Below are 25,000 nucleotides of genomic sequence, written 5' to 3' on the forward strand. Positions count from 1 at the left end.
GCAACAAAACGAGGAGTCCAAACCTCTTAGCTGCTGTTTGCAGAACACACAGACTGTTTGCTGTGATTTCTGTCTCACACACGTCAGTTAGAAACACACACACACACGCAGCTCTGCAACAACTGGCGACCACAGTTTAGCACTGGTCCATATGGTTCCACGAGCAGACGTGGCTCTGTCTGGAGACCTGGAATCCATGTCAGAAAAAGACAAAATGAAAATCAAAATGGAAAGAAAAACAACAGCTGAGCAGCGGAAACAGTCAGTGCAAACATTGTCAACAGCGGGTTCTGCATGTCAGCAGAAAGTATGTTGGGAAAAATGCTGCGTGTTCGTCAAATGTGGGAAACACAAAACACGCACATACCAGTCATAGTACACAGCAGACTGTTGAATATGCCATAGTGTGAATGTAAACGTGTGACAGTGTGTGTGGCTGCACTAGTGCACATGAAGGTGAACAGATTCATAACACCGTGTAGTGAAAGTCCTTTATTTTAGCTTAGAGTGCTACACTGCACCAGGTGGACTGGGCCATTAAAACAATATGCACAGTGATTTCCTTCCTGTTGATATTTATAGCAGCTGGTACATGTTCTCAGTAACTCTCAGGGCGTCTGCTCGAAATGATCAGAATGATTTGATTTCAGTCAGAGCTTTCTGAGAATAAAACAAAAATCAAACTTTCATAATCAAGCAAATGTGTTTGTGTGTATCAATGAGAGAGATGTGCATGTGTGTGTGTGTGTGTGTGTGTGTCCACCCCTCTGGGAGACAAACAGTTTGAGGAGCGATGTAATTAGGCCTGAGTGTGTCGAAACCCCTCAGTTTCTTTAACCGTCCTCTACTCTCCACAGGATGTAATTCTGTTGGTCTGACCATCCTGTGTTATTCACTGCTGAGCTACTTTACCGTTAGATAAAGCCAGAAATATCAGATTTATCAGACACACGTTAAGTCGCTGATGTCTAAACATGGGAATGTGGATCCCAGCACAAAACACGAGATCTGAGATGAATCTAATCAATTCAAAATGGAGTCTGTGTTTCATGCTCCATTAAATCACGCGCATTGATGTTAAACTTTCTGGAAAATGTTATCAAGGCTGTTTAGTGAAGAAGATTAGAAAACGTGTGAGCCTGGCATTAAAATCTGCTCTGCAGCCTTTCCCCTGAGGCGATGTCAGTACTTCTCTTCTTCAACATTTACTCCTCCAGTATATTAAAATGCTTCTGATTCCCCTTTTCCTTCTCTCCTTGGGTCTCCGTGCTGTGGGCTACTGACACTGATACTTATTCATTTAGAAATCTGTGTCGTTTGAAGGCTATTACTTAAAATTCATAACATCATGGCAAAACTTGTATGAAGAAACACTTTTAGCATTTTAATGTCATATCTGCACTTATGCACTGATTATATGTTGCATACTCCTAGAGGTGGGGACAAACCAAATGTGTTTGTGTGTTGTAATAACACAATAAGGGAGTTGCATTATTCTATGGTGTGTTTCTTCAGCCTGTCCACACACCATCTCCTCTGAGGCCTTATCAACACTGGCTGCAGCTGCTGATGCATGAACACTGCTGCACACTTATGGGAGAGTCTTCATTTGCATTTTCTGTCTTTACTGCTTTAATGTGTGGTGGCTTCTTGCTTTAGAAAAAGGGAGAAGTAGGAGTCATGCACTCAAAAAGGTATGAAAATAGCAGCTGAAATCACATTATTATGGTTTTGCTTGGCATCTGCACGAAAGCACTGACTGCACAGAGAGAGACCAACATGACTTTGTGCCTCCTTTTCAGTTTAAAGTGTGTGTGTGTTCATGCATATTAGAAACACTACTGATATTTCTGTGTTTGCTGACTGAACTCAGTGGAAAAGCACAGACTCCTGTGTTGTACACGTAGAAAACATTTGGTGTTAGTGACACAGTGAGTCACATATTTCAGTCGGTGTCTGCAGACTGAAGCGTATTGTCAGAGCTGCCTAATGAAAGAGGCTGTCTGCTGTCAATCTTATCTTCACATCACTTATCCTCAAACTGTTTTCCTCCATGTCTCAGTGTAAAGTGACAATGGAGAGTTTTCTCCTACTGCGCTCATCAGTATTTATGAGTGAAGACACTCAAATGTGATGGGTTGAAAGTGATAAAAACAAAAAGACAATCCCAACAAAATTAGGATTTGCATAGAGACTCCATTGTCTCTATGTCCAAGAGTTTGGGGTTTTTCTGTCCAGAGCAGAGACAGAAATCACATCAACAGCCTGAGAAGATTAGCAGGTCACACAAACAGGTTTATAAGAAGAGAAAAGAAAATCAAAACAGGGTGTAAGAGAAAATGTGAAAAGAAACAAGAAGCAAAATGGAAGCAACAAATAATAAAATGTAAGTTGGGAACTTGTAGCTGTGAATGAACACACACACAGGTAATGGGAGATAAGCTATGGGAGATGGAGTGGTCTTATCAGCACTGCTTATCTCAAGACACACTGTCAGTGTTGTGACCATAGACATGGTCCCACCTCCTACACTAACCTCCAACTGAAAATGCTTTAAGCCTAAAACCAAAGCTAAAATCAACCAGACGCTCGGACGGGGCCGACCTGCTTTCCTTTGTATTGTCCATGAAAAACACTGACAGGCCTGGATACTTCCATGCTGCTCTACATTTGCATAGGCCTGTTTTTTGTACTAAAACAAACCTTTTTCAAATCCCATCAAAGCCTCCATGCAGCAGCTGTAGATACGTAGAACCTTAAACTGCCATAACACCAAAATAACTGGATCAACATGTCTCCTTCAGTGGTTTTATTCCAGTGGCTTTCATGCAGCGATCACTGAGTCCAGCTGTGTGACAAAATAGGTTCAACAAGTGCATTAATCAAATGTGCAGACCTCCCTGACTGGAGCGCTAAGGGCTGCCTGCAAAGTGCCATTCAACAAGAGGGGCCCTGAGCGAAGGGAAGATTAGCACCTGCCTGCTCCAAATCATTGACCAGTAATGCTCCTTCCTCCAAACACTAAAATGGTATGTCAGAACGGCTGCATGCAACAGATTGTAATGGGTATGATCATAAACACAGACACAAAACCTTCGCGTACATGCTGTAGACCAGCATCAGCATTTATTACTCTACAGATAATATTAGCACATAATGGAAAATAAAAGAACATGATCAGGTTGTTTCATGTACAATATGTTATGCATGTCATCACACAGGGTATTTACAGCAGGGCGTTGTACAGGACGTTTTTATATGCACACAGATTGGGTGTATTTGTGTACATATGTGTGTGTATGTGAGTGTGTGGCGAGGAGACTCACTTGATAGAGCCTTGAGATGCCCTAGATATACAGCAGCTAGACAGGCACTGGCCTGGTGTTGCAGAACCAGAGCAGCAGCTTTGAGGCAGAAGAGCAGCCACTGGAGAAACAGGAGGAGGAAGAAGAGGAGGAAGAACAACAAATATGACCGAGGATGAGAAAAAGGGTGTAGCAGTGAAGAGGAAGAACAAAGGGATGACAAAAGGAAATAAAAGGTAGAAGAAAGGAGACAAGAGACAAGGAATAAAGACAAAGGATGGAAAAGGGAAGAAGAGAAACAAGTGATGAGGAAAATTAAGCAGAGAGATAAAAAAAACAGATGGAGTGAAAAGAGTGGCAGCATAAATAAACATAAAGAGGAAATGGACCAATGGAAAGACAATATAAGAAAGCAAAGTGCAAAAGTTAAAGAAAATAAAATGTAGTGGAGAAAATGAAAGAAATGAAACAAAAGAAACAAAAGGTAAACAATGATGAGCAACAGAAGGAAGGAAGGAAGGAAGGAAGAGGGTAAAACAAACAAAGGGAAAAACAAGGTTAGTTTACAACTGAGTGTGTGTGTGTGTGTGTGAGTGTGTATGATACAGCTGAAGGAAACAAACTGGGAACATCAACACTGCAGGACACGTGCACAAAAACAGCACGATTGTTTTTTTAATGTTCACACAGGCAGATGTGCAGTAACAGGCGGCAGCGTGTGGGTGTGTTTAACATTATCAATAAGTAGATCATATGTTCAATAAACAAAATGTTCCTGGAATCAGCTCCTTATTAGTTCCGGTAGCTCATTAAAGAAGCCGCTGACATGCAGCTGAACTCAGTTTCTCCAGGTCGTGCTGCGTCAAATGAGCTGTGACATCTAAGTGAAAGGGGTGATGGGAGTTTACCAACGCACAAACAACAACAACACAGGGACAATTTCCCAGCATTCCTAGACAGACCCCAAGTTTCCTCAGCATATTTTCTTAGACAGGTACAAATAACGACTCCATGATGAAACATCTGAGCTTATCAAAGTTAAGACATGAATCCTTGCTACCACTGTTCTCTGCCTTTTGGAGCAACGCTGCTGCATTTTAAATAAATGATCTTACGATGCTGAACAAAAAGTGAAGACACTAACTTTCAGTGCAGCAGCGCTGGAGGGACGGTGATGGGTTGTCATCCTAAATACGCCCCTAAAAACCTCCTTCAATATGTGGTGACAACCCCAAAGTGAAGATGCAGTTTAGGCTGAGCCCTCTGACTGTCCAGCAACACACAGGCTCTCTGGATTACGACCTGGGTTTATTAGATCCGGCAAATATTAGTTAGCTTTAACCTTAATATGCAGTTTCTCTGCACTAATGACACCAGCTGCTCCACACACACTGAATCCTCTAATGAACGAACGGCCATGTCCTTCACACCGGCTGCTGTGGATTTTATTACCGTTTCTGGTCGACCCAAAAGTCAGACATTTGTGGATGGAAATGTCTCTGGCCCACTTCATCTCTAACCAGACAACAATGTAAACATTTTCCAGGACATACAGAAATCTAAAACAAACATACAATAAAGTGAAAATTGTAAACATGGGATGGAATTAAATTTGGGGACACCAAATGCAAAATTTTGTTTGGGTTTTGAAACCAGATCCTATGAGTCTGTATGAACCCGAGTTATTGGGTTAACTTGAGTATGTATCTGTGGTAATATTTCAAATAAACAAGTCTATGTCAGGTAAACAAAAGACAACAAACAAATGTTTTGGATTTCAGTTTGAATGATGTGATTTTTAGATATATGTTTTTGGATCATTTTCTGTTTTCTGCTCTAACATACAAAGTGAGCATGTGTGAGGCTGCAGATGATACTTGTGAGTTTGTAACGGCTTCCTGTTAGACTTTTCTCTGTTTGATTTTGTTTAGATCTGCCATATTTGTTTATATCTGAACAATACAGTCCAAACACACACACACACACACACACACACTGCAAGTAAACACACACACTTCATCGCTTCTCTTTCTCTCCGACAAACACACCTGTGATCTTCTTCTCTTTTTACATGAGCGCATGCAGTACGTACTCTCTCTCTCTCTCTCTCTCTCTCACTTTCTCTCTCTCACTCACTCACACACACACACACACACACACACACTTTCACAAGTGGGGACAGTGTGTGTGGTATTGTTTCAGGTCTGTTATAGTGAAACCAAACAAAGAGACACCACAGACACTGAACACTGGTGCAAACGTAATGTGGATTTATGAAAAGGCAGGTACAGAGAAAGAAATAAGGGTGGAAGGACTAAAAGGGAAAGAAACAGGAGAAAACAGGGAGACAACAATGTGAAGATGCAAAAGACAAAAACAGCAGGAAAGAAAAAGTAAAAGGGAGGAAGAGAAAACAGGGCAAAGGTAAACAAACCTAAAGGTTTCTATGGTTCTCTTCCAAAGGACTGATGCCTCAAATACTGGTCTTTGGTGTGTGTGTGAGCCCATAGACTCAATATACTGTATGAGTCCTGAGAGTGTGTGTGTGTGTGTGTGTGAGCCTCCTGCAGACAGAACAAACAGCAGCTGGAGGCCGAGCAGCAGCTGTATATTTTCCGCCAAAGGTAATATTCCCAGTCGGAGCGAGCACGCTGAACAATGAGGAGAGGCTGCACTTTGCTCTGCCAGTAAAAACCCAACACGCTGCGTCTGATAACACTTTAACATCCTCGACACGTCCAGTTAGAGACATCAACACATTCGCAGAGGCTGTTTTTAAATAACTGCTGAAGCTTCGTACAAAGTGGAGCAGAAATGAACACAAACCCTGGGATAGGAAAACCAATTTTAAAAGTTAAACTAGTAACAATAAGTCATTTCAATTTATAATCACTGTAACAGTGTATTATATATTATACCTCTAATCATTCACGTCATGCTATTAGAGGAGGTGTAATATTTGTACTAACATGTTGAAACACACTTTTGGTTTATTCTCATTGAGGGATTTGATGTGAAGCCTTCATATGTTTCTCAGCCATTCTCCTGGTTATGCTTTGTTTCATCGATGCTAAGATGAATCTCCAGCCTTCTGCTTTAAACCTGAGACCACAGATACAAGTCCTCCCAAACGTTCACTAAAGGTTTCAGCCCAGCTGCAGCAAACTGAAATGTTATTTGGTTTGGTAAGTTAGTAATCACTGGACCTACTAACCTGTGACCTCTCACTTCAAATTAAAGCCTGAGGGGAGCAGGGCTCAATCAGCCATTTATTTCATTAAGGGGCATCACTGGAAATGGCACAGAAAGCAGCCCAATAATCACAAGAGACCCCAAAAGAGTTTTTACCCATGAATAAAAATCCATCCACCTGGGGAGAAAATGGAGCAATCTGGCAGCTCTCTGTGGGAGTCGATAGAGTTCATTTGTGTCAGCCCTGAGACAGCAGCAGAGTCACAGAACAGACTTCGTGGCTTATACGTTGGCTTTCTGTCAAAGGTCAGAACCTACAGACAGAGAAAATCTGTTTGCCTGAAGATGCATAACTTTATATTTTCATGTCTTTGCATCGTTTTTCCATCCATCCCCGTCTCCACCATCCACACAGTTTGTCTCTGCCGCCACAGCAGAGTGATGATTACAGCTAATCTTAATTCACCACGTTTGGATATGTTTGATTGAAGAAGCTTTGATATGGAACACTACTCTGTAATACACACAGCTGCACCAATCAAATCCATTTGTAATAATCTGTCTCTTAACGTGATGAACAGATTAAATAGGCTCATTTTCTACCCAGTATAAGATGCTAAAGCACTAAACTGATTCCATCTGAAAAGACAATTCAATTTGAATTGAAGTGTTTCAGTGTGTTATGTGTGTGTGTGTGTGTGTGTGTGTGTGTGTGTGTTATTAAAACACGATGTAAATTCACAGAAAACAAAACCTCCTCAAAGTCAATTTAAATGGTGCATTTATTCATCTTATATCAAGCTGTGGTTAAGTCTCTTTCTGTGTCACATGATGAGATGTGGAGGTCAGGTGACCCTGCTGTACTAAAGAAGATGAGGATGATGTCTGTGTTATGTGATGAATGTAGACCTCCCACCTACTCCTCCATGGTATGTAATTCACCTGGAGACAACACACCTGTTGCCTCACTCTAAGGTCAGCTGAGGTTACCGTATTACAGCTACAGCACATTTTACATTTCATAAGGTGGCGCTACCTGAGAGGTGTTCTACTGAGGAATCAGTGCTAATGTTAGCAAGACAGGGCTAACTGGCTCACCAGCAGCATGACTGGTCCTCCCAGATTCTGAATGTGTGGATTTGCTGGGAGAGAAAACCAAAAGCTTGTGTCGACACCTGCGGGCTACACGACGATGTTTTTCAATTAGCACTGCACCACAGGCGTTAACAGCAGGTCTCCTGACATCGCTGGCGCTCAGCCGTCAGTCGACAGTTGCCATGGGAAACGCCAACCATCCACCAATTTGTCCGCCCCTTTTTGAGCGCACAAAGATGTAACTGCAGGACCATCGGGCTTTATCTTCCCTGTGATGGTTGGAAAGTGACGGCTCCCCTCAGTCCAGGTCACTTCGCTGTGCTCTGTGTGTTTAACCACCTCTGCAGATCGTTTGGAAGGAAAAGTTCAGCGCACATACCATCTCCATGAGTCCACAGCTCTGTGTTTGCTCAGCGCGCTGCAGGTGGCGTGAGCTTTCCTACGCACAGCAGCACGTCACAAATGATGGAAAATGCCTATTAGGTGAAGGCTGTGCAGACCTACGACATAAATCATGGGACCTGTCATTTACAGACCTGCAGCTGAGCAGCCAACTCAAACGCAAAGTTGGGACCAGGCTCTGATGTTGAAATCTCCTGCTTTGCTTTCTTTTCCTTTCATTCTCTTTCTCCTCTTCCATCATCTCCCCTTCTTCTTCCCCTTCTTATCTTTTATCTTCTCCTCCCTTTGCTTCATCTTCCTCTTTGTTTCCCCTCTTCCTCCCTCAGTTTTCTCCTTTCCCATCCTTCCACCCTTCCTCTCCCCCTTTATCTTTCCTTCCAACAATCCTCCTTACTTCCGCACTACCTCCTCCTTTCTTCTTCTTGTGTCCTCTCATTTCCTCTGACTGTGAAGAATGGCTTTTTGAATCGCGCTCGTTCTCTTGGCAGAGACGTGCTTCAGATATATGACCCCAATGAGACTATAAACACTCTGCAGGCTCAGGGTTGGCGTGTGTCTATGTGAGTATAATGGAGTGTGTTAATATACCTCGGAGAATAACAGTGTTATGTCACTTGGCTGCTGTTAACTGGCTGATACATCATCTTCAACCTGCCCATTGACCAAACTGCTGCTCCGAGTTGTTCCGATTTACAGCAGCTCATCCTCATCATGTAGGTCTGTGTAGGTCTGTGTGGGTCTATTTAGGTCTGTGTAGGTCTGGGTAAGTCTATGTGAGTCTATTTAGGTCTATGTAGGTCTGTGTAAGTCTATGTAGATCTATGTGGGTCTATGTAAATCTATGTTCTATGTAGATCTAGACCTGTGTAGGTTTATGTTATACATAGCCTATATATGTATTTCCTTATATTTTCTATTTCCACAGTGTCTTTACTTAGTATTAATCTGGTTTATAACTTATTTATTTTGAATTCAGGGTGAACAGCAAAGAAACAATTTCATTGTACAGGGAAACATGTTTTCCTTACTGTGCATATGACAATAAATGCTTTGAATCTTGAATTTTGAATGTAGGTCTATGTAGGTTTATGTAGGTCTATGTAGGTTCATGTAGGTCTATGTAGGTCTATGTAGGTTCATGTAGGTCTATGTAGGTCTATGTAGGTTCATGTAGGTAGGTCTATGTAGGTCTATGTAGGTTCATGTAGGTAGGTCTATGTAGGTTCATGTAGGTCTATGTAGGTTCATGTAGGTCTATGTAGGTCTATGTAGGTCTATGTAGGTCTATGTAGGTTCATGTAGGTAGGTCTATGTAGGTCTATGTAGGTTCATGTAGGTAGGTCTATGTAGGTTCATGTAGGTCTATGTAGGTTTATGTAGGTCTATGTAGGTCTATGTAGGTTTATGTAGGTCTATGTAGGTCTATGTAGGTTCATGTAGGTTTATGTAGGTTCATGTAGGTCTATGTAGGTTCATGTAGGTTTATGTAGGTCTATGTAGGTTCATGTAGGTTTATGTAGGTTCATGTAGGTCTATGTAGGTTCATGTAGGTTTATGTAGGTTCAGGTAGGTAGGTCTATGTAGGTTCATGTAGGTTTATGTAGGTCTATGTAGGTTCATGTAGGTCTATGTAGGTTCATGTAGGTTTATGTAGGTCTATGTAGGTTCATGTAGGTTTATGTAGGTTCATGTAGGTTTATGTAGGTCTATGTAGGTCTATGTAGGTTTATGTAGGTCTATGTAGGTTCATGTAGGTTTATGTAGGTCTATCTGAGCCACTTTGTTGCAAATAAATGATCTTATTGGGTCTGAAATACAAAAGCAGAAACAAATTCTGAGATGAAAAGAAGCTTGTAAAGCGCGAATCACTGTCTTTTCTGATACATGTTGAAACAAATACTTTAACAAAATGTGGAAACTTGTTCTCAACTATCCTGTAACTGTCCTGCATCATAAATGTGTTATTCTTTGGTGATTAAAAGTTGTTGCATGAGTTCAGTGTGTGTGTTCACACACATAACATGAGTTCAGCATTTTCACATCTGCTTCTGCACTAAGAAAACACCTCATCTTCCATCATCTCAATAGCCCCGTAATTACGTTTTTTCCTACATTTTCAAATGTTTTCAGAACACGCTTGGCTTTTCCCCCCAGACGTCAGGTATCTCATTTTGCCTCCAGACTCTCATTTTGCTGTCACATTGCCAGCTGTACAAAGACTAAGATTAGTCTCATCACCATTTTTGGGAGAAAGGTAAATTCAACATGTGAATGTTCTGTAACTGGCAGCAGCTGGGTACTACTTGCCCTTTTACAGCCACTGGTTAAGTTAAATTGAGTAATATGCGTATAGATGAATGTTTGTGCCTGTGCTTTGCTTGCCCACACACAGACTCAGCCCTGTCGAGCTCACCCTAACCCTCGCAGTGAACGATCACACAAAGGACAGCGTTTCTATTTGACCTGCACAAGGTGAATGAGGAGAAACATCAGCCGCCACTTCCCTTGGATAATTACAGAGCACAGTGGGAAGCTGAATTCGACGCAGTGTGTGAGTCAGACATGCATGAGTCCTACTTCACTCCTAAACCTTTCTTGTATTGCACCAGTCAAAGAAGTGGTCTCAGGCTGAGCTGACAGACCCCTGGCATTTTAAAAGCCATTAACTGAGCTGTGGTTTTTCACCATTGCTGAACACAACCACTACCTCTGTCAGGCTGAGTGGTCTTGCTGTAATAAAAGGTTACATAAAACAGGGTTGTGCCCATAAAATTCCCCTGTGGGATGCAGGATTCACTGTATATACTGTATACTGCACAGCATACTATCTACTGTATAGAACATGTAGTTGAAATTGCAAAAATCACTTCTACTTCCAAAACTGCTCCGACATAAAATTCAAGTGCCAACTCCTGCAGATGTTGGAAAAGAGTAATATCCCGACAAAGGTGTTAACACTGCTGTGTTTTTGGCCTCTGTACTTTATGGTCCAACATGATGTTGCAACGAAACAGGACTGCCTTCCAGTAAGAAGCAGTTTTAGTACCCCCAGTAAGAAAAATAGGTGGATTACTGGAAACACTCCACAGGAAAAAGACAATTTATTAGCCAAATGTATGATAAGCAAAGGTGTTTTCCATTTGTGCATGATGATCCACAGTGTGCTCCACTGTATCTGAAACACAATTAACTGGGTATAATGCAGAAGATAGATGGTTGGAGACCACCATCACCATTTAACCACTTTTACCCACAACCAGCATGTTCACATATGGACAAACACAAACACACAAAGTGTTGAAGGTGTATGGTTGTTGTCAGGTCAACACCGAAATATGTTAATTAGCCTGATGGCTTTTGAATTATGCAGTGCAATGTGCTTATCTAAAGCACTCTACATGTTAATATGATGGTTTTAATAATTTCAGTTTACCATGTGATAAGACATGCTAACGCTATCTCACAAGCTCAGGCAAGATTTTTGTTCATGCTGCCACAAGTATTGAAAAATAATTTGAAGCACCAAATGCACATTAAGCGAACATGCAAAACACACTTGTCATGTTCATCCATCCTACACAGAAAATATCCATAATTATGATTTTGTACACTCTGGTATTGCCAGTGTGGGTCATGCAAAGAAAAACCTGGCCCAGTCAGAGTCTTATTTCAGACTTTATCCATTCAGCACCGCTGCTGTCATTTCTGATGCATTACCGGTCAGCTGGACAAAGGGAGAGTTTTCTGTCCTAGAGCCTGAAATCAGATGATAGAATGATCTGGGTATTACAGCCACTGAATTTAAAAGCTGAAGCAATTTGTGCCAGCAATTGGTGAATGAGGCTACTGGTGTGTACAGCGCTCGTTTTAAAGGCTTGTGTGCACTAAAAATAACTAATCTGCAAACTTTTTTTTAGTCTAGGCGCTCTGAACAGATAAAAAATATGCAAATATACAAAAATATATAAATGTTTGTATGTAAAGTCCTTAATCTGCATACAGATTTTTGAACTTAGGGAAGAAATTCAGTAAAAAAACAGAGCAGCACGATGGAGTGACACTTGCTGGATAAATAAAGGTCACAGGTTAAAGACTGATTATGACACCCGAGAGGCAGGGGATGCTGCTGCTGTACTAGACAAGGAGCCAATCAATTCAGTCGTCACCAGTGGATCAATGCATCAATGCTGCTCTCACACCAGAAAGACATTAATCCGGTTGGTCTGAATCTGCATCGACCGCTTCAATTTTTTCATGTCTGAGATGTGTTAATCTCAGATTGCAGCTGTCGGTCTGATCTTAATTAAAGTCTGTGGACTTCAGTCCAGATGCCTAAATTTGTAACACACAAACTAAGTGGAAGTGAGAAATACAGGCCTGCCTGCCTCCCCAGTTTCTCTTCTCAGGAGAGGTTAGACTCCACAGTGTCTATGGCCAACACCAGTACTACATTACTGGTACTACTGGTACACCAGCACCAGTAGTCCAACAATTCTGTATGTACCTAGTTTTAAGTTTACATACCTACAGACATACCAACAGACATACATTCACTACAGACAGCTTACAAACTACAGGTGGTCCCCTGGTTTTTTATTCCTGTGTGAACTATTAATTTTTAGTCCTGACTGGCTCTGAGTAAAATAATGAGTGTTCAGATGATTTCCATATGGGCAGACTAATAGGTTCCTTTCAGTCCTCAGTAACAACTCTAAGGAGGTGGTCCAGAAATCTCAGCGAGGGACTGAAAAAGTTGCATGTGCTGTGGACAGAAAGGACATCATCTGTCATCATCTGATCGGGGCTTCTGGACTTGTATAAACACACTCATTGATTGCTTCTAATAAGCTCCAGCTCCATAATATCTCAGGATGTCAAAACCATTTTGGATGAACAGTAGCAGACATCACTCAAACTGTCTGGTAACTCAAACACAAGTTTCACCAGATCCACAAGACGATGCTGTTTAATGCAGCACACACTGTCTGAAACTGCTCTGTCCTAAAAATGTTCAAAATCTGACAGATTGTTTTTGTCTCACTTCAGAAGCAACAGAATCTCTGTTGAAAACAATCAGCCTGTGGAAGCAGTGTAACTTCTACAATGACTACACAACAATAATAACGATAATAATAATAATAAGGGCTGGATGAAACAGTAAGAAAAGAAGCAAAAAGTATTACTGCACGTACTGAAGGGACTGATTCGCTCCTATCAAAAGTATAACTGTGGGTAAGAGGAAAGTTTTGCTGAGTTTAAATCAAAGCTCTTGTTGGTGTGTAATGTCACAAACGTGAGTCCAACGGGTCAGAAAATGTAGAATCACAGCATCGAGGCAATTAGACTTTCTCACTGTGTCTGTTCGCAGATGCTGGTGAAAGACTGTTCCCCTATAGTCTAGATACAACTACAAATCAGTACTTGGATGGCTCGGCCATGTTTAATTCCTGAACAATGATGAAATTCATTCACCTTCTTGTGATTAACGTGAATGTCTAAACATTTCATCAGTCTGCAGCAATAGAAGGCCGTGTCCGGTCTCTATTTACATAAATGACATTACTGTTGTAGATTCTTTTCTCTTTCTCACAGTCTATAGTTAAAGTGACATCAGAAATACTCAGAAGTACAGTATAATCACACTGCGGGATGCAAAGTGCTACTACAGATGATTAGGAAGTCCAATAACTCTTGATTATGACATACATCTATAAAATCTGCACAAGAACTAGATGCAGGAGACTGTAGGTCAGAACTCGTGTTTATCATGTAGACAATTTACTGCCTGTTACTTGTTAACGTTGTAAGACAATCATGGGTGATGCAAATAAAATAAACACAAAGAAGAAAAGGTTAAACCGAGACGGACGGTTTTCTTCAAGGGAAAAAAACAAGCTTCATTATTAAGTACAGATAAGATCGTCCTGTCCAGACTCGGAGGAGAAATGAAGATGAAATATGAAACAGACCACTGTGGAGTACATGTTCAAATGTCATGGTCTTATCTCTGTGAAACATGTGTTCTATGTTTAGGAACAGTATCAGGTCTGGAGAGCAATGAGTCAAGAACATACATTGGAAAGTGAGGGGAACAGGAAGTGGTTTGCAGAGATAAAGTCATAGCTAAAAAAAATCTCCATCAGTGTATTTGTCATTTGACCTGAGTGAACTTTGAGATGTCTGCAGATGTCTTCTGTGTCCAGATTACTCCTGGACACAGAAAAACTGAGGACTATTAACTAAGTAGAGAGTTAGAGTTACTCTAGCTAGAGTTAGAGAACAGCTCAAAGTAATTTTTAACCTTTGAGAGAAAAAACAATCATATCGTCATAAAAATAAAGTTATATTAAAGACGACATTATGACCTTTTCAGGTGATACAGCTTTTGTCTGAGTGCAGCTCTGTGCTTGACAACTAGAACCCAGACCCTGTGGGTAAAATGATTTAAGGACTTACTTGAGTACATGTGTGGAGCCGTTGATCTGTGTGGCTGTGCACGGAGCGCTGGACGCCAGGATGGACGGCCTGCGGTACCTCTTCCTCCCACAGCACAGGATGATGAGGAAGGCACGGCGGAAGGACTTGTTGAGGAAGGCGTAGAGGATGGGGTTCAGCATGGAGTTGATGTAGCCCAGCCAAAGGCAGGCCGCCCACAGCTTGTCTGGCACAGTGTAGTCTATAAAGGGGTCCACCACGTTGGTGACAAAGAACGGTGCCCAGCAGAGGCAGAAACACCCCATGATGATGCACAGAGTCTTGGCTGCCTTGGTTTCTGTTCGCATACGGTGGTTTCGTTGATGGTCGGCTGAGTCTGATGTTGTACCGGAGCTGACCCCGGCACCAGAAGTACCCGGCGCACTGGTGCCCGCTCCTCCTGCCCGCTGCAACATGCTGATCTGCAGGGCGTGTGCACGGGCGGTGACGTAGATCCTCTGGTAGGCCAGCACCATGAGGACCAGGGGGATGTAGAAGGCCACCACAGAGCAGGTGAGGGCGTATGGCTTGTTGACCATGAAGACACAGGATGTGGAGTTGCTATTTCCACTGTGGCGCCGCTCCTCAATCTGGCAAAAGAAGTCACATCAGAGAGGACAGTTTGACGAGCAGGTCGAGATTCAGGGACACGGCTGTGGCTTTGCTCAGTGCACCACCAGTACGGAGTGTGAGGTTCTTTTAAAATAAGGTCAGGGACACCAGGGGACTTACATCCTTCTCTGACCAACAGTCAATGTTCTGTTTCCCCCAAATGTAAACACGTAGCTTTAATTCACTAATCAAAACCAAAATCCTGATATTTTAGTACGTTTTGTGCTCAGACGACTTGTTGGACTGATGGACTGGCCTAGTGACAACATCCCTAAAACCACGCTGCTATCAGCTACCACAGAAAGTCATTTGAGCGTTCTGTAGCATCAGCTCTCTTCTCTCCTCATCGATAACATTATAGCCGTGAGTATAGCAGTCAAGCACAAATTATGACACAATTATGCGTAAACTGGCACAAACTGGTGAATAGCTGTTAGCTAGCTACTACACCACAGACTTCACAAAGACCCCTGTAAAACCCCACACACTGCAAAGCTGAGTCTCTGTAGTAAGAGAGGAACACAGGCCCGAGGGAGGGGGAGGATCTGCAGTCACCATTAATCACAGTGAAGTCCCAGCGCAGCTTTTCCTCTGCTGCCAGCTCATCTCTGTGGGAAACTACAGCTCAGGGCTATGAGATAATATTAATTATTATGGAATAATAAAGGGATCAGTCTGTAACCCTGCAGGAACACAACACTCCCCTGATTTTATGAATGGGCTGACGTATTTAAGTGCAATATATTTCTCTGAGTGTTGAGGTTGCTGACCTGCTCCTTCATTTTCCTTTCTGCAGCTGCAGTATGAAGCCCATTTAGGTCTGTCAGGTACTTTATTATTTCATTATATATGCTCAGTGATTTGCAACGCGTCAAAAAGAAGAACCCAGTTGGTCGACGTATAAATAGACACTGAGTTGTGCATGTAGTCTTCTTCACTGGCACCTGAGTTCTGTTTTGTTGACTTTTGGAGTTGGACCTGGTGCCAGAACTGACTGGCTGCTCAGGACTCTCAACAGCTCTAATTGGACCCACAGAGAGATGATGCCATCACCGTTGTACAGCACTAACTGTGTGTGTCTGTGTGTGTCAGTGTGTGTCACTGCCAACGATGCCAAAAATGATCCAGCTGATTCTCCTGTTGATGTTTGGTTTGGAAGAAACTTTCACCGGCGTTCAAATAAATGAGGGCAGGGGCGAGCGAGGTTAAGAGTGGCTCGGGAGTCGCTCTCTCTCCAGACATACTCGGCTGTCATCGGTGCTCATCTGCACACCTGTCACTGTCCAGCCCTGCTTCACTTTACTGTCAGTAAAGTCTTTCTGTGCTCAGTGTTTTATAAAAGCTGCATATATTCATGAGTGTCGTCAGTCAGATCATGTTTATATCAGTTATTTTGTCTAAGTAAATAAAGATGAACTGACTTTTCATAGTAAAAGCTACATAAAATAACTGAGGACAAGCCGACAGGACGATGAGTAATAACTAGACTTTATAATGAATCTCACCCTCCACTGGCAGACCACAGAGTCTGTCAAAGGCTTATGTGCACAATGTGTTTGGTCTTTGTTAGATGCTGGACTGAACCATTTTGAGCCAAAATCACAATCAATTACAGTACAGACACCAATGCATGGTTTCTTTTCTCAGCACATTGAAGATGTCTGACCTTTCCTGGGACTTTAAGGTCACAGGGTCCTTATAAACACTCAGATCCAACAATAACATCTGTAAACATTTAGCTGCTGTTCTTCAGCAAAACAGCTGAAACAGAAAAGTGAACCTGGTGTAAAGTCAAGAATGAAACTTGAATCTCATTATTTTCCTTTCAGAAAACTTCACTCAGCTCATTTCCTCCTCAGATTCACTTCAGTTTCTTTTTGCATTTTGTTGCTGTGACGTCTCAGTTTCAGACTGTGTCTCCTTAGCTCTGCATTCATCTCTGGCATTAAACAAACCTCAGTGAGCAAACAAAACACTCATAACACTGACTGATCTACTTCACATTTTGAGAGCAGAATAAAGAAACAGCCTGTCTCCATGTCTGTGGTGTCAGTGGCCTTGTCCTGTCATTGTCTGACATGTTGATGTAGTTCCCATGGCAACACAGCATTTCTTCGCTCATGTAAACGATGCTCCACAGGACCACAATTAGTCTTTCAGTGCATGCGAACACTGACTGTTTACCGTGTTTATGTAAAACATGTTTTGTTATACTTTCTGACTTTGACTTGTGACTTCCCCTCAGGAAGCTCCAGCATTTTTAGTTACATCTCCACAGCCCTGCACGTCAAATGTTTGTGGCTCCATGTCCAGGCTTCTCAGTGTTTTCTCACACACACACACACACACACACACACACACTCACCAGGTCACTGATGCCGATGCTGTTCCAGCCCTGCATTATGGGCAAGAAAGAGATGAAAGTGGGAATGACCCAGCAGCCGCCGATCATCAGAGCCACTCGCATTGGTGTCATTTTGTTCCTGTAGACCAGGGGCTGGCAGCAGATCGCATAGTACCTGAATAAAGACAGCAGAGGATGAACAGGTAACGAGCTACCTGTGGACAAAGAGAAGAAACACTAATTTGTCAGCTCATCACACAGAACAGACTAAAAGTAAAAGTTGGATATAAAAGAAAAGGTAGGCTATGTGGACGATAAAATCCATCTTGTTGCTGGAAGAAAATTTGGACATAAATTCTTAAATAAGAGAAACACCTCGTTTCCTTAAGGATTCTCTGTTTTAAAAAGCTAAACTTACACACCCGTGCTACGAAAACACCAAATCACAGAAAACTGCAAGCAGCTAAAGACAAAGAGATGCTCCTAAACACACTGTGGTGTTTTCCACTGTCGCTCAGTCCTTTTGTTTCTCTTTTTCCATTTCCAGTGAGCCCTTTGGGAAAGACGACAGGGTGTTTGCTGCCAATATGCTAAACCACCAAAAATTAAACAGCAGAATGTCTCCCCCTGCTTTGTGCTCATCTTCTTCCATTTTGTTATTCTACCAGTCCCTCTCATCATCTCTCTGCCTCTTTTTGTTTTTGTCTTATTCCTTCATTTTTGTCTTTTGTGGTACTTCTCTTTGTGTTACCGTCTTTCTCGCTCCATCTCAGTCGTAGTCGTCGTCTTTGTTAAAGCCATCTGCTCTTTCCGTCTCTTCATCCCTAACCCTCCTCTGAAAACGCGGCAAAGACGACAAGAACTCAGTAACTATCCTGACAAACATGCAGTATATATGAACTGAACACATGAAACTGCAGTTAGAGTATTTGCAATGGTCAATGTGTTTGTGGCACAGTGAGCATGTGTGGCTGGGCAGTGGGGACGCAAACATGGGCTGAATAATTTTATGTCTTTCTCAGTCTGTCCTAACAAACGTTTCTGAGCTTCAGTATCTTCCTGCCGACAGGGACTGATGTCAGTGGCTAAGCCCTTTAGTTCCTTAACTCCATCCAGTTCACGTTCACGCTCTGACCAGCGTCTGCCTGTGTGGGCATGACTGGAGACACTACAGGAGGAAAACACCAACATGCAGTCATGTAGTGGTATCATGTAGGTTTCATGAATGTAATTGACGCAGAAACACTTGAGCAAGACAGAAAGAGGAGACGAGGTGAAGAAGAACAGGAAGAAACAAGGCACGAAAAAACTTGAAGAAGAAGCAAAAGGAGAAGAAAGACGCAGCAACGAGGGGCAGAAGACATGAGGGGCAAAAGACACGAGGACAGAAGACATGAGGTCAGAAGACATGAGGGGCAAAAGACATGAGGTCAGAAGACATGAGGGGCAGAAGACATGAGGGGCAGAAGACATGAGGCCAGAAGACATGAGGGGCAAAAGACATGAGGTCAGAAGACATGAGGGGCAGAAGACATGAGGGGCAGAAGACATGAGGTCAGAAGACATGAGGGGCAAAAGACATGAGGCCAGAAGACATGAGGGGCAGAAGACATGAGGCCAGAAGACATGAGGGGCAAAAGACACGAGGACAGAAGACACGAGGTCAGAAGACATGAGGGGCAAAAGACATGAGGTCAGAAGACATGAGGGGCAGAAGACATGAGGTCAGAAGACATGAGGTCAGAAGACATGAGGGGCAGAAGACATGAGGGGCAGAAGACATGAGATCAGAAGACATGAGGTCAGAAGACATGAGGGGCAAAAGACACGAGGCAAGAAGACGAGGTCAGAAGACATGAGGGGCAAAAGACATGAGGTCAGAAGACATGAGGTCAGAAGACATGAGGGGCAAAAGACATGAGGTCAGAAGACATGAGGTCAGAAGACATGAGGGGCAAAAGACACGAGGCAAGAAGACATGAGGTCAGAAGACATGAGGGGCAAAAGACATGAGGTCAGAAGACATGAGGTCAGAAGACATGAGGGGCAAAAGACATGAGGTCAGAAGACATGAGGTCAGAAGACATGAGGGGCAAAAGACACGAGGATAGAAGACATGAGGTCAGAAGACATGAGGGGCAAAAGACACGAGGCCAGAAGACATGAGGTCAGAAGACAAGAGGCCAGAAGACATGAGGTCAGAAGACATGAGGGGCAAAAGACATGAGGCCAGAAGACATGAGGTCAGAAGACATGAGGCCAGAAGACATGAGGGGCAAAAGACATGAGGCCAGAAGACATGAGGGGCAAAAGACATGAGGTCAGAAGACATGAGGCCAGAAGACATGAGGTCAGAAGACATGAGGGGCAAAAGACATGAGGCCAGAAGACATGAGGTCAGAAGACATGAGGGGCAGAAGACATGAGGCCAGAAGACATGAGGTCAGAAGACATGAGGTCAGAAGACATGAGGGGCAAAAGACATGAGGCCAGAAGACATGAGGTCAGAAGACATGAGGGGCAGAAGACATGAGGTCAGAAGACATGAGGTCAGAAGACATGAGGCCAGAAGACATGAGGCCAGAAGACATGAGGCCAGAAGACATGAGGCCAGAAGACATGACCTGATTCTTATGTAGCACCATGTGTATTCTTAAGTAGTACCATGTGTATTCCTACGTAGTACCGTGTGTATTCTTACGTAGTACCGTGTGTATTCTTACGTAGTACCGTGTGTATTCTTAAGTAGTACCGTGTGTATTCTTATGTAGTACCGTGTGTATTCTTATGTACTACCATGTGTATTCTTACGTAGTACCGTGTGTATTCTTATGTAGTACCGTGTGTATTCTTATGTACTACCATGTGTATTCTTATGTAGTACCGTGTGTAGTCTTACGTACTACCATGTGTATTCCTATGTAGAACCGTGTGTATTCTTATGTAGTACCATGTGTATTCTTAAGTAGTACCATGTATATTCTTATGTAGTACCATGTGTATTCTTAAGTAGTACCATGTATATTCTTATGTAGTACCGTGTGTATTCTTATGTAGTACCATGGTGCCTGGAGGAACACTGGTTCACTGTGTGCTGTGTTTACTGTATATGGCTGAGATGACAAATAAATTCTTCTTGATTTTAAAAGCAAGATTCTTAAATAACAAAACAGTTTATTTGTTGCTGCACTGAATGAAATAAAAACGGGACATTTTTTTTAAATGGACAAACTACAAATAAACAAATTTGATGTTCATCTTCATGTTGACATGACAAGCGGACCTGAAGCTGGACTTAGATTTGATCAAATGCTTTTCCTAATAATAATCAATAACGCAGCTCAGCCTAAAAGTTTCAGTGTCTAACTGCCAAACTTCTCCACAGCGACTGTATTTACACATCTTTCTAACCTTTTCTCATCCGCAGAGGGCTGACTGAACACTGTGCTCTGCTGCCGCAGTATTAAAGCTAATCCAGTTTATCCCATCGTCAGTCACTGTGGGGACTTTGCTGCCTGCTCTGCTATGATCCTGCCTCATTACCAACTTGCAGTGTGTGGCATTTTCCAGCCATCTGTAATGTGGAGCGGAGTGTACACTGTGCGTTGTCCGTATGTGCCATGACATTAAAAAAGGTCAAGACCCTTTTCTATTTGAATTCCCAAAATAGTGGTGTTGAAAGGTTGCAGATTGATTCCTTAAGTGTGGATCTGAAGGTCTGAATGACACAACCCCCCACTGGCTGCAACACAAGACTGACGTCCTTATTGTGTCCAGGTCTGTACACAAACACACACATCCACAAAAGCACAGTATGTGTGCATACTCCCAGACACTTGAAGGCCCAATAGTCCATATGTGCACATACACTTCCTCACATTAACCTGGGGAGGATTAGAAGCACGGTTGGTCGACAGCGTGTCCGGACCACGAGCGCTTTAAATGGTCCCAGTTTCCTTTTGATCTACGAAACATTTCTGTCTGTTTTATTCAGACATTATTTATACAGAGAGGAGCCAAAGTATGTCTCTGGTTCAGTACCTGAACCAGAGACATTTGACTCTGTCCTCAAACCAGAGAGAAGGTTTGTGACATTACACACGATAATCGACATCATTCTGAAAACACTCAACAGGGCAGCTTTACCTACACGTACTGGACTGTCTGGGTGCCTTCTTTCTGAACTGCATCACTAAGACTTACTGAATTTATCCATTTTGAGAAAGTTAATAAAAAATGAATATTACCAGAACCTCTGTCAGAGGGAGGGAGGGACTGCCTCACTTTCCTCACCTACAGCATCACAATGTTTGGTTGGAGCTGTATTTGGGATTCAGCTGATTCACCTGGATGCTAACGGGTTGCTACTAAAATCCAATTAATCTCCTGGTGACAGAGGAGAGGAGCACCGGGTCAGAATTTAATTTTTGTTGACCCATGTAAAATTGTTCATCAGCATCTGCCTCATTTCTTCCTCAGGAAATTAATTAACATTAACCAGTGTTGACATTTCTGGTGGAAAGTGATACTAGAGGACAATTTGCTGGCTCGGTGTCATTACAGTCTTAAAAGCTGGAGCTGTATAATAGCTCTCATTAAGTAAGAGCTTTTCTAAAGGAGCCTTTTGCTTCTGTGACGAGGTCACAACTCAGTTCAGCCTTTAAGTGGAAATGCAGTTTTTTCCATGGGTTGAACGACTTTGCAGCCCGTCGTCTCTCCACAGTCGCTCAGCCCACCTGTGCTCTTTGTCTATTGCTTTCTTCACTGCATTTGCCTCTTGAGTGAATGGTGCGTCACAGAGTCCTTCTATAACAGCTGCGATTTCATTTTATTCCCTGTTGACTCTCATCTTCTCTTTCTCTGTGCTTTTTCTTCTATTTGCAGCTCTCAGGTCTTTTATTCCACAGGTCTTTGTCTGGCAGTAACATCACAGCAGCTTTAAACAAACACAAAACACGTGTATGTTGTTGTCAGTATCTATTGCTACTGTGCATCTTTAATAATGTGCAATATTCTTAGATACAGAAATTGCAATTTGGCATTAGCCTGTTTTGTGGCCCCAGGGTTCCGGGCCCAGGTCAAAGCACACAGCTCAGCAGGAACTTAAATATCTTCAAGTTCATGAAATCCATCTGCTGATGAAGACCGATGTGGTTTAAAGCTCCAGAACTGAGAGGACTGGGCTGGACTTGGGGTGTGTTTGCTATTTAGACTGTCTGTGTTGTGTTGGAGCATCCTCCTTGTGTTGGTTCTGGTATTTATAGTCGTCACTTCCATTCAGCTGTTTTAGCATCTTCCAGCTTATAGTGGATGAATGAGAAGCTCCATCCTGCAGCTGCTCCATTATTTTCCATATTCTCCCTCTTTCTCTGTTTTCTTCTCCATTTCCTCCTCTTTTCTGTTGGTATCCATGTCTCTTCTTCCTCTCTGTCATGTGCATAAGCTTATGTTTTTATTCAGGAAACCTTTTAAAGCAGAAACACTGAAAAACAAGCGTCTTGGTTCTTCTGCTTTCAGCTTGTTTGTTTCTGTGTTTCCCACTGATGTCTGACCTGCTTCAAGCTGAAAGAACAAAAACTGCAGAGAACCATCACAGAACATCACAGGAGAGATCTTGACCAGTCACAGGTGTAAATAACCAAAAGACTGACGGCTGAATACCATTTAGCTGAGCTGGTCTCAGGGTCAGCCTGCTTTAAACACAAATGTGTACATCCTGCATACAGATCCCTTAGGAAAGATATTTGTGCTTGGCCATCCACATGTTTGATGGTGCACTTTGTCTCTGCATGTGGTGCTTCCAGTGTGTTTTCATGTGTTCTAGCTTTTCTTCAGACCCAAAACAGCAGCAGGGGTCGGGTCATTTCGTTTCCCTGCCCTGGTGAACCAGAGTCCTTCAGTGGCCAAAGTCTAAAATGCCAAAATCCATCTGGAGGTTGGTGCTTTGAACGCCAGCTCTGCCTGCACAGAGGTCACCAGACAGGTGACCATGCATTTCCCATTGCACTTCCATCTCTACTATTTAACCTTAACCTCAAGTCAGGAAAGGTTGACTCAGTCCTATGAAGCTTTAAAGCTTCTTCCTTCTGGAGATGGAAATATTTACTCTTAGAGGCCCCTGGTGGTGCAGCGGTTAGCACGCCCATCCATGAACACTGAGACGCTGGTTTGACTCCTGGACCGGCTGTTGTTTGTTGTGCGTGTCATGAGGTTTTTTCACTGACATGAGCAGGATTTAATGTTGGTACGAAACAAAGGATGAAGAGGATTCAGTGTTTTAATTCAGTATCTGTGCCCGTCCTTTCCCAAAAGGTCAAGCATGAATGGCGGTTCGGGAGAAGTCAATTTGCAGATGCCAACAATAAGGATCCCTGGCAGGATAAAGGAGCAGCTGATAATATACAGCAGGTCATCAATCAGGGAACACACAGCAGAGGACAACATCATCAGCATCAACATAAACAAGTCTCCAGCACTGGCCTGAGAATCACGATGACAAACACTAAGTAACCGTCACCCGTCACATTTTTGCAGTTTAATGCAGGTTCAGTGTGTGTAACATGGTCACCTAGATGGCCTTTAGTTGTATGTATCAGGTGTGTGGTAACAGGTAATTTCAAGCAAGAGTAATAGTGCCCATAATTGGCAGGTTCCTTCAATTAGCCTGCATAGTATTACCATTTTAATTCTAATGAACTTAAGTTCTGTCTACAGAAAATAAGACTTGATTTTCAGTGTGACAAATAAGCTGCAAGAGTCTAAACAGACGTGGAAGTTAATTGAAAGCAGAAAACAACATCAAGTATTCAGATTTCTACAACACAGCAGCTTTTTTCTATAAAATATAGATATAATAATTAGTAAATGTATCAAAGTCAAAGGTTGAATTTCTTTCTCTGTTGTGCATATCCATAATTCTTTGCCTGTGTGGTGCTGTGATAGCATTTATCTGTCTTTGGCAGATGAACTTCTTAACAGAGAAGTGGTTTTGGTTCCAAGTGTTGGTAGTTACGGGGATTACCAACAAAAACCAGTGCTAAATCTGCCAAGGCTTGTTTTAATCTTTAGTGCCTCTGTTGTTCTGCAGCTTGTGAGTGTTGGTGTGAGTGTTTGCTGGACATTTAAAATCCCACAGAAAACACACAGATGATCTGGGCTTTGTACCATATGTGACTCCAGACTCTCTCCTCTCTGCCTGAGTGGCACTTCCTTTAATGCCACACCAGTTTCATTGGTCTCTTTTTGCAGTTTTCCAAACAGATGAACTTTCCGTCGACCTGTGACGTTTAACACAAACAACAGATTCTCAAATGTCCTGACAGTTAAAAAGGAAAGTAAGTGGAGGAGGCTGATCCTGAGAGATGATTCACTGGGGACAGGGAGAACCTGGGGGAATGGAGGATGATTACCTCACTATAGTGAAGTAATCATTATACATACAGATGCAGTTTTTCAGATGCGGTGTCAGTTCACACTAATGAAGTGATGTCCCACAGACTGAGCCATTTTACACATACAGTAATAAAGACTGAACTACAGACTCACCCAGATTCAGGCACATACGCTGACAAACCGC

At 42.6% G+C, this 25,000-nt stretch overlaps 1 protein-coding gene across 1 annotated transcript in view; it reads right to left on the reverse strand.

Annotated features, from left to right (window-relative positions):
- Positions 1-14,446: 14,446 nt before the first annotated feature.
- The window catches only part of htr4 (5-hydroxytryptamine receptor 4), a 63,131-nt gene continuing 52,577 nt past the window's right edge, over positions 14,447-25,000 (reverse strand). The window contains exons 5-7 of the mRNA XM_026330567.1: positions 17,446-17,599; positions 14,845-15,058; positions 14,447-14,805 (exon numbers count right to left, since the gene is read on the reverse strand). Coding sequence (XP_026186352.1) covers positions 14,447-14,805; positions 14,845-15,058; positions 17,446-17,599 — 727 coding nt within the window. The remainder of the gene's footprint in view (positions 14,806-14,844; positions 15,059-17,445; positions 17,600-25,000) is intronic.

This window comes from Mastacembelus armatus, chromosome 10 (genome assembly GCF_900324485.2).
Source record: "Mastacembelus armatus chromosome 10, fMasArm1.2, whole genome shotgun sequence".
NCBI lineage: Eukaryota > Metazoa > Chordata > Actinopteri > Synbranchiformes > Mastacembelidae > Mastacembelus > Mastacembelus armatus.